We start from the raw sequence: 11,327 nt of genomic DNA, 5'->3' as shown, positions 1-11,327 counted from the left end.
ATAATCCGGCTAACTTGTCTAAAAATGCAAAACATGGAGCAAACGTACAAAGAACTACATCCAGCACACTGATCATGAAGTATCTTTGGTATTTCGTTGGGAATCTGTATTACTATTTTCCTCTCTCCCTATAGTGTCAGGTGGAATTGTGTACTACGTATGCCGAGGTGCTTACTCTCTCCTTTCTTCACAGGTATCACAACTTTGTGGTGTTTTTCATAGCGGTAACACATCTCAATTCTTCCAGTAAATACAATAAAACAACACTCTCCTTTAGATTAGGAGAATCATGAATGTTTGCATGTGTATCTGTGTTCCATTCATCCCAGCTCACCTCACTGTAACCCTACTGTCTGACGCCAATTTAACAAAGGGAGGTAACAAAAGACGTTATCTGCAAAAGACGTTTGCAGATATCCAAGTGTTGCATGTCCATAAGTCCTTGCATTTGATTTTGAGCAAGTCTTTAGGGACCATACATGGTAGAAGAGGAGGAATAAAGGGCATGTGAGTTCAGCACACTTAAGCATATGGGAGATTTTGTTTGTTTTCAAAATTTCTTTGAAGAGTAGTAGTTATTTCACAATGATTCTATACCAGCAGGTGTTTCAGAGGTAGAATAAACATGGGTGAAAAGTAACAAGAAGAATGCAGAAGGGTAGCTAAATGTTGAAAAGAAATTTCAATAGTGAAAGTTGAGCCTGTTGTGTATAATACCGATGAAAGGAGGGACAAAGCTAAAGGCTATCTGCCAGTCAACAAGGGTTTGAGCATTTAACAGGTGGTAAACAGGCTAATCCGGGTAGTACAGAATTAGACAGGAAGAAAACAACCTTGGTCACATGCCGCTATTTACCAGCAAGAAATATGCAAACTTCAGGACCTCAGTGACTCAGAAGTAACAGACACTACAACACAAAGTTTAAAGTCAACGAATAGGCTTGAGCTTTAAATTGCTTTTTTGTTTTCTTTTTAGTAAAATCTGCCACCTAGGCCTCTCTATACAGGTAGTGTATTAAGCATGTCAGGATAATCCAAATTCAAGCTAAATAATTAGTGAAATGAATTCTGAACTAATTTTTTTTCCTGTTTGCATTTCAGATGAACAGGCCGGGCTGCTGGAGACCCACTGAGGTTAATACTATAACCTGGACTTGCATTCCAGAAAATCACTGCAGTCATTACGGGCAGAAGCTGTACTTTCAAACGAACATGCCATTGTAGCCAAATGTTAGTAGTTAAACACCATCATCATTGAACACACAAACCTACAGTTCAGTTCACAAACACAGCTGTGGCTGAAAAATCCTTAATCAAGGAAAGAAATTCACTGCTGGCTCCAAGTTATTCATCAGCCAGTACCCTTAGACTGGCATTATTTTATGTGAGAGAAAATAATTATGGGCTTCAGTTTCTCTCCCCAAAAAAGGTTTGTTAGAATACCCATTGGGAAAAGACAAATCACACATAATGTTCTCGTGGGTTGATATAGACTCTTTGAGGGTCGTTGAGATGATGTTTGCCAGGGCTCATGTCTTGATAGCATATTTGATTGTACAGGGGGTACATCTGCTGAACCCCATCTTCTCCCATTGGATTCTCATCTTCATAGTCAGACCTCTTGCTGTTTAGTCCATTCTGCAAATTCAAACATTGCTTACATTAGTACAACAGATGCTTGTATTTTCTAGCACTCTGGTCAAAATGGGCAAGAATAGAATTTTTTAAAATATTTATTTATTTTTATTGCAAAGTCAAATATATATAGAGAGAACAGGAGAGACAGAGAGGTATATCTTCTGTCCAATGATTCACTCCCCAAGTGACTGCAACGGCCAGTGCTGTGCCAATCAGAACCCAGGAGCCAGGAACTTCCTCCAGGTCTCCCACGCGGGTGCAGGGTCCCAAGGCTCTGGGCTGTCCTCCACTGCTTTCCAAGGCTATAACCAGGGAGCTGGATGGGAAGTGGAGCTGCCTGGATTAGAACTGGCACCCATATGGGATCCTGGCACGTTCAACGTGAGGACTTTAGCTGCTAGGCTACCATGCTGGGCCCAAGAATAGAATTTATTATAGTCAGTGTCCCAGATTCATTACTTCAAAAGCTATTGAATGGTAAGATGAAGTTTAGCAATTCATCATTTTTCAATCATTGCTTGCAGTACCTGTATTAGAATGGTGGCAAGTTCTAACACAGAATTGTGATTAATGAGAACTGTGATCAATTTCAGATTTTGAAACTCAGAGCTGGTTTTAAAGTAAACCAGAGAACAAGGTGGTGATGTAAGGTCTCTCAAAAGGGCTCAAGCTTGGGGTGACTATAGGAGAAATGTCAAAACCTCAACATTTAGAATTGGGGCACTAGAGAGAGGACAAAGCAAAATGAACTGGCATTTGACCACATGCTTGAGAAAGCTGAGAATAAGAAATACTGCCAAAAATATCCATGTCTTCACTTTTCTCTCAGGCTTGACCTTGGAACATAGCTGTCATTTACTATAAAATGAGCCCCCCTTAATGTTCTATTGTACGTCTAGTACAGAATTATCTATCTAGTTCATGGTTTTATAAAACTTGAAGTAATTAAGAGTAAGCAAGCTCAAGGACTTTATTAAATTGTAATTTAGAAAAAAAACAGCACTCACATAGGTGAGAGATGGAAAAAAACAAACTCTCAAAGAAACCAAATATTTTAACAAGCATGTTAGTTCTCTGCTGATGTAACATGACCATGTTACTTACAGAAGGCTGAAGATTGTCAGCTTCCCTTTTTTTGAACTCAGCCTGCAAAGGCAAGTGTTCAGTCTGGAAAAAGACAAAGATACATACTTCAAAACAAGCTCAGGGTCCACTTATTGATCGGTATCAGTTAAGACTCCTGCTGTTAAAGAGTCAATCATGTCTTGTTAAACGCCTACAGTTAAGTAAAATGTTATTTTGGAGGATGAGAAAACCAACTACATTTCTTTTCTCTTAACATTCAGCATGGTGTGAGGTCCACCTGAGTCACTGGTTTTAGCAGTACACAATGGTAAAAGGCTACGGCAGAGCCAGCTTCATGGACATACGGCTAAGTCACACAGGGTACCTGGAACCTGATGCTCTGTAACTTCCATTGTAGGCTTCTTAATTTTTGTTGTGAGTTTGTATTCTGTAAGTAGTCTTTTGAAAAAGAAGAACTTGGCTCCAGGTCTTGCAGCCCAATTGTGGGTGGCCTACCTCTACTGGCTGGATGCGACTGGTTTTTGGCTGCTTCTCCCGCACCCCAGTTTTCCAGTCCTCAGGAGGCCCCACTGTTTATTTCTATCCAGCCCTGGAAGAGACTGTGTAACGAAACTCAGGGTAAGAAGTGCACGTGCTGAAAGCATCCTTCCACATATGCACGTGACTGGAGGCTACATTTTATTTACCACAGGGCCTAATATTATCTTCCTTAACAGTCTTACGTTTTGAACAAAGGACCTCACAAATTATGTAAGTGATCCTGGTATAAGAAAAGTAAACTTGGGGAAAAATAAATTAGCATTTGTAGTACTTTATTAAAATATCCTTACTGTTGTTCTCCTTCCATTTCAATACAGATAATGAAGGCCTGAGTACAGAACTCACAGCTGAATCTGACTTGACAAGAGGCAGGGGCCAGTTAGAAGCTTCTCTTTACAAAGCTGCTGTGGAATTTCTGATCAACTACAGTCAATCCATTCTTTTTGAAGATGTTATCTAGTCATTTTAAAACAAAAACAATCTCCTATTTTTTTCTTTAAAAAAAAGGTTTATTGATTTTTTTAAATTATTTATTATTTAACTTCATTAATTACATTGTATTATGTGACACAGTTACATAGATACTTGGGTTCTCCCCACCCCTCCCCAAACCCTCCCACCATGGTGGATTCCTCCACCTTGTTGCATAACCACAGCTCAAGTTCAGTTGAGATTCCCCCATTGCAAGCGTATACCAAACATGGAGTCCAGCATCTTATTGTCCAGTCAAGTTCAACGGCTTCTTAGGTATACCTTCTCTGGTCTGAAGACAGAGCCAGCAGAGTATCATCCCAGTCAATTAAAAGCTCCAACATACCATCAGCAAAAATTTACATCATTATGGAATTAATTGACATAGTAATGAGTAACCAATATGTTAAAAGTAAATGCGAGTTCCCAGTTCCCACCTCACCTATACTTCAATTTTAGTTTATACACAACATATAACATTCAAAACATAACATGTTATACATAACATCATATCATCTTAAATTAAGGCAAACATGTGGTATTTAACCTTTTGGGATTGGCTCATTTCCCTTAGCATTATGGTTTCCAGTTTGGCCCATTTGGCCACAAAGAACTGCATTTTGAAGAGCCAATCTCCTATTTATAAGCTCATTTCACCCTCTTTAGTATCTTCTGTGCTGTAATAGAACCTGAGTGCATCAGGGTTCAGTTTTAGAAGCATGGGTTTATAAAAGTCATCATAACCCAGCAACTCTTTTACCAATGTCAAGTAACCTCTAACAGAGACGTGCCACAGACCTGCCACACTGCTGCTTCAGTGGCTCCCTACCTCTCACCACAGCTTAATTTCTTAGTCTGACACATCTGTAGAAAGGAAAAGCAACTAAAAAGATATTCCCAGCAAACTCAGCTTCCAAAAAGGAATATATACTTTCTGCCAAATGGAGGGCAACCAAAGACATCTGCTGGTTATAATGGTTTCTTTCTTTCTCTCTCTCTCTCTCTTTTTTTTTTTTTTTTTTTTGCCGGTTGTTATTTGTTCGTACAATAGTCCAATCATGTGAAAAAGTGAAAAAAAAAAAGTATAAAGAAACTGGAAAGAAATGTGATAACAAAAATGAAAGGTGTTCATGAATATGACCCTCATGTATTCCTCTCCAAAAGGGGCTATGCCTAGAAACAGGATCATGGTCAGCACTGAAAGAAACCAAATCCCAGGAACACAGTGATTAATGCCTCAAAAGACAATCACAGAGTTGGTCAGAAGATGTGCTGTTCTATGTTTATGCTACAAAATTCCAAAGGCTAAGATTTAATATGACCAGGAGAGAAATGACCAGTAACACTTTTCTGAACACACTGGGTAAGAACTCCATTTGATCATCATTAACAAAGCATAGTAACATTCACTAGACTTCACATGAACCAAAACTTTTTATAAACTAATATCCATGTAAATTATTTATAAAGATAAGGATCCTGCACAGACCACTGAAGACCCTGATTTGGAGATAATGACTTATGAACACTTGTGTGACCATTCTGCATTATGTGGCTACCCAATCTCCAACAAGATGCCACAGCTTTGGTTCAACACACATAACAATCCAATGGTGTATGTCCTGTCTATCCATACACCTGCAATATTGAATATGCTAATTTTCTAACCAACAGATTATGTATTATAGTGAAGTCTTTGCCTCCCACGAAAATTGAGTGGAAAATATACAGTACCCACTTAACCTCTGTGCCTCAATACAACCCCTCACTTCCAACTACTACCAACATCCCGTATCACAACACTGCACTTAAGACCAATGATCCAGCATACTGTGACATCATCTAAAGTGCATTCTTTAGGTTAGAGCTCATTCTTGGTGTTCGGACCTTGTATGGGTTTTAACAGACATAGACTGTCATAGACTCACAAATACTTTCACTTCCGTAAAAACACTCTGTGCCCCAGCTATCCATTTGTTACCACACATGCAGTGGCAGGCAACCACTCATCTTTTTACTGTTTCCATAATGTCACATAAGTAGAACAATATGTAGCCTTTTAAGATAAGGTTTTATTTAAGAAATATTTAGTTGAGAGATGAAGTGACACAGAGGGAGAGGCAGATTTTCTATCCACTGGTTTATTCCCCAAATTCCAACAGCAGGAGCTAGGCCAGAAGAAGCCAGAACCTCACAGTCTTATCTGAATCTCCCAACTGGGTGTCAGGGCCCATGAACTTGGACCATCTTACACTGCCTTCTTGAGCTAGATCAGAAGCAGAACCTCTAGGACTTGAACTGGGGCTCTGGAATGGGATGGTGGTGTTGCAAATGGTGATTTAACCTGCTAGATTTTCATTTCACTCAGTAATACAAATTTAAGGTTCTTTCATTTTTTTCATGCCTTGATGGTTCATTTCTTTTTAGAGATAAATACTATTCCATTGTTTGAATCAATTCATTCATTCACCTAATGAAGAAAGCCTTGGTTGGTTCCCTAGGAACTTCAATGATAATTATGAATATAATTTCTACAAGAAATTAGTGCACACGTTGTTTTTACAAACATAAGCTTTCATGTCACCTAGGTAAATATCAAGGAGAGTGGCTGCTGGATCACACAGTAAGAATATGTTAGTTTTTTTGTTTGTTTGTTTGTTTTTTGTACAGGAATTGCTAAACTGCATTCCAAAGTTGTACCATTTTGCACTCCCATCCACAGTGAATGAAGAGTTCCAACTGCTCTCCAACCTCACCAGTGTTGGGGGCTGGAAAAATATTCACAGCCATAATATATACAAAGTACATTATGTAACAGTTTACATATGCCTTAAGTTGAATGAAATATACAACCTTGACAGAGACATAGTTTACAATACTCTCTCATTCTTGTTTTTTTTTCCTAGAAAGCCCACAGGCAACTCTGATCTGCAATACATATGTTGCTTTCCCTTCTTTGATATACTAATTGCAGTAAATTTTTTTGAGCTGCCATTCATACTTACTTTGCTGTTTTGCTAGTCATGTAAAATTTCATTTTTGGCTTCCAAGGTGCCAAAACTATTATATCACTATTATTGCTTATCTTGGTAAACAATTTGCCATCTCTGATGCAAAAAAATAAAACAGAACTTCCTCTTTTTAGTGTATGTTATATATTGTCTGTTTCCACATAAATAGTATTTTTAAATCTCATACTTTTCAGAGTTGTTAAGATTTGTTCTCAGTATTGAGGGAACTAAGGTGTTAAGCTTCTAGCGTCAGACATAATTGTTCTTTTCTCCCAGTGGGAAAACTCCCAATCAGAGTTTCATTTGTCCTTGCTGCCAAACTCAAATGTGGTCCTCTGCCTTCTTCCACAATGCCATCCCCTGCTATCTCCCTAATGTTCTGAACCATACTTAGCTTTTATTTTACTTCCCTTTCATCTTTTTTTAAATTTTGACTTGTAAACCAATGACATCACCCATTTTTAAAGACTTATTTACTTGAGGCAAAGTTATAGATAGGGAAACCTTACAGCTGCTGGATCTGTCCCGAAGTGGCCACAACGTCCATGGCTGGGCCAGGCTGACGCTAGTGACCACGAGCACATGGGCCATTCTCCGCTGCTTTCCCAAGCACATCAGCAGGGAACTCAAATCAAAGTGGAATAGCTGGGACTAGAACAAGTGCCCATCTGAGATTCTGGTGTTGCAGGCAGCAGCTTATCCACTATATCACAATGCTAGTAGTAGCCCTAACACCCATTTAAAAAAAATAACACTCTTCTGCTCTATCAAATTTTCCTTTAACACAGTCCCTCCAATTGCTAGCTCCCATTGATTTGACTTTTCCAGGACATTCTGAAGCCCAGAGAAAGTAAAAACCTTTCTACTGATCATCTGCTGCATCCACAACAGTTGTCTGTTAAGCACTGTTGCACCTAGATTGTCTTTTCTACTCCGTCAATACCATCATGGTCACAAACATAATTCATTCTATATTTCCACCTCATCACTTCTTTTTTGACTCTTCATCCACCTTCGGCAAACAACTACAACACCAGCAAGAACTTTCAAATAGCGATTATCCTCTTATTACCATTGATTATTTGCTACAAGAGAATATTCTGAAACGTTTTCTGCCTTTAGAAAGAAATGAAAAGACAGCATTTTTAATACACTCACTTCCTGAATCTCAAAGACATTTAACTGACCTACTAAAACCTTCACTTAACCTAGTTCCTCAAACTCACCTCTTCCTATTGGAATACCATGCATCTCTCTTCAGTTCCTTGAGCTGTAGGTTGTACTTTGCAACCTATCACCTTACACTCAGTGTGCAACTAGACTAACTACTGCTGGCTTCCCAAGTCAAGCATTTGCTAAGCTTCTCTGACACACCCTTGGCTAACCTTCCATTGCCACTTAGTGTTCCAGACATCATTAAACATTTTAATGTGAATTCACTATTCTTTTATGGAAAGAGTACAGATACTATGACAAATACACAAATAATGAATATAATACTTAATTCTTTGATTCTGCCTTATCTTATCTGGTGTCCTACAAAAATGGAACAAATTACTATAATCTGCCTGCCAAGAACCTCTGGGCCCGTGATAACATGGCATTTTATATTACTTTTCTCTTTTCAGTTCACATCTATTTGTGCTTTTGTTATCTTCCCGATTTCACTACTGACCAGTGAAACTGTAACTCTTCTCTAAGACTTCAGAGCTTCAGGTTAATACCCAAGGATCATGTGGAAATTACTTTCCACAGGACTCTGAACAGGGAGGTTTCAGAAATTACTGGGTCACTGAAAAGCCAGTCATTTTCTCTGAGCCGATCCATTGTTCTGTGACCTGTATTCCTCTATTTCTGGTCTACTCCCTGCAAGATGCTCTGTTTTTGCCTCTGAAAGGCACAAAGAATTCTATTCTATTGACATACTTGGCCCTAATGCTTCTTCCTGACAAGTAATATACATTTTCATTTCTGCTTCTAGTCATGGTGGAGAATACCAGATTAGTCCTTCTGTCATAAATTGCTTTTTAAAAAAAGTTTCAAGACAACAGACAACTGTGTTAAATAGGGATAGGATCCCAGAATAGTGGAGAAACACATGAGTGTGTGCATGTGCACAAACACACACACGCACACACACCCCTATCCTGAGATAGTTCTGACTTCCCTGATGCATGCATGAGAGGAGGCAAGTTAAAGTACAGCAGTGTTCTTGCTGAGGCAAACTGAGGCAGCTGGATCTGTGTGATAGGTACTACAGAAGGGGATTCACATAGGAAAAGCTTCAGAAATCTGCTTAGCAGAGATTCCATGGCTCAAAACTAGTCTGGGCTTGCACACAGTAGACAAAAAACACTTACTGGAGAAAGAAAAATACCAGGGGGCTATTAGATTAACAAGTATTAATGCATGAGTAGAGCTGGATGACAGCTTTCACTTAGAAATAAAACTAAAGTAGCACTCAAGAAAAAACTATTCTAGAACATTGTAACAATTAATGCTTCAGAGCAACATTTCAAATTAACTCACTATTAGAAAGCAATTCAATTCTTACTAAGGAAAGACAGCAAAATTTAAATAACTTGCAACATAAAATTCACAATGTCCAACATCCAGTTAAAATTCACGGATTCCCCCCACTAAAAAGGAAGAAAAAAAAATTAGCAGAAACTAATTTAATAATCAAAAGTATGACTGAGTAGACACATAAAATCTTTATAACACCCAAGATAATATGTTTAAACTTACAAAGGAAAACAGAAGCATGAGGATTAACAACAATGAGAAAGAATCAAACAGACTTCTAAAGTTAAAAAATACAGTACCTGAAAACAAAATGTCACCAGATGGCTTAATAGTGAATAAGCAATAAGATCAGTATACCGAAAGGGAGAAATTACCAACACAAAGAACAGAGGCAAAAAGCTTTAAACAAAACTAACCCTAGGGCCTGGCGGCATGGCCTAGCAGCTAAAGTCCTCGCCTTGAAAGCCCCAGGATCCCATATGGGCGCCGGTTCTAGTCCCGGCTGCTCCCTTCCCATCCAGCTCCCTGCTTGTGGCCTGGGAAAGCAGTCGAGGACAGCCCAAAGCATTGGGACACTGCACCCACGTGGGAGACCTGGAAGAGGTTCCTGGTTCCTGGCTTCGGATCGGGCATACCGGCCTGTTGCGGCTCACTTGGGGAGTGAATCATCGGACGGAGGATCTTCCTCTCTGTCTCTCCTCCTCTCTGTATATCTGACTTTGTAATGAAATAAATAAATCTTAAGAAAAAATAACCCTAGTTATCTAGGGGATAATACCATGAAGCATTTGTGTCACTGGAACCACACAAGGGGAGAAACCAAAAAAAAAAAAAAAAAAAAATTGAAGAATTATTAAGGTTTTCAAAACCCAATGAAAAGTATAAACCAAGAGTTCTATAGAGCCCAGTAAATCCCAAAAACCCATTCACATTTCAAAGCCAATTAGCTAAAAATTGGCAACAAAGAGAAGCCAAATATGTAGCCAAGGAGAAGATACAGTACATTTGCAGAAATAAAGGCAAGAATTCTCCATATCTTCTCACCAGCACAAAGTAAATGACAGACAATAGCTTTGAGAGTATGCAACGAAAAAATGGAGCTCAGATCAAAACCCTATATCCCACCAAAGTATTCAAAAATGAAAACAAGATAAAAATTTCAGAAAAATAAAAGCTAAAAGAAAGTTTTTGGTCTATTTGCAAGATATTGAAAGTGTAAAAGTTCTTCAGGTTGGGGAAAAGTTATTCTAAACATAACTATCGTTTTTAATTTTTTTAAAAAATGCTATAATTTGAAACTAAAATAAAAATTCAGGTTGATAACATACATAAGTCAAATATTCAAGAACAATAAGGGAAGGAGGGAAAAAACAAGTATATATTGAAGTTTATATAATACAAATAAAGTAGCATGATGTTATGTTACAGATGATAGTGATAAATTAAACATGCATATATTAAAGGGGAGGGGAAACTTTTTCTAGCAAATGTCATTTGAATATTTAAAATATTATTCACAGGCCATGAAAAATTATCAGCTTAAAAATTAGCCTGCTATAGATTGCAAATTTTGAGTGCTACCTGCAGTTGCCTTGGCAGGGCCAGACCAAATGATTCTGCAGATCTTACCTGGCCCATAGGCCAGACATTCTCTACTTCTTGACACAAATGACAAAAATTGTAGCAACAAAGTGTGAAAAAAATTGTAAAAACAAATAACAACTTAATAGATAACAAAACTAACCCACTCAGGCAATTCAACTGAAAGCAGGAAGAGATGGGGAAAAAAAATCAAAGACAGAAATAAAAATCAAATAATAAGATGATGAGCTTAAGTCCAACCATGCAAAAAATAATAAACTAAATAAAGAAATCAAAGAATCTACTGATTACTGATACCTGCTTAAATATGATATGCAAAACTATATGTAAACATAAAAATACAGATAGGCTAAAAATAAAAGGATGAGGGAAAAAAAACACACCTTGAAAACACAAATCATTAAAAAAAGGTTTAAGAAGTAGAGTAGCCACAATGATATTAGGCAGAGGATT

The 11,327-nt window shown here is 38.0% G+C and overlaps 1 protein-coding gene across 1 annotated transcript in view; it reads right to left on the bottom strand.

The window, feature by feature from the left end:
* Positions 1–1,338: 1,338 nt before the first annotated feature.
* Positions 1,339–11,327, bottom strand: part of NECTIN3 (nectin cell adhesion molecule 3) — a 117,461-nt gene continuing 107,472 nt past the window's right edge. The window contains exons 8-9 of the mRNA XM_058661852.1: positions 2,743–2,805; positions 1,339–1,638 (exon numbers count right to left, since the gene is read on the bottom strand). Coding sequence (XP_058517835.1) covers positions 1,462–1,638; positions 2,743–2,805 — 240 coding nt within the window. The 3' untranslated portion in view covers positions 1,339–1,461. The remainder of the gene's footprint in view (positions 1,639–2,742; positions 2,806–11,327) is intronic.

This window comes from Ochotona princeps, chromosome 3, assembly GCF_030435755.1.
Source record: "Ochotona princeps isolate mOchPri1 chromosome 3, mOchPri1.hap1, whole genome shotgun sequence".
Classification (NCBI taxonomy): domain Eukaryota; kingdom Metazoa; phylum Chordata; class Mammalia; order Lagomorpha; family Ochotonidae; genus Ochotona; species Ochotona princeps.
Note: the sequence above shows the minus strand (reverse complement) of the source record. Positions and strands in the feature narration are given on the sequence as shown.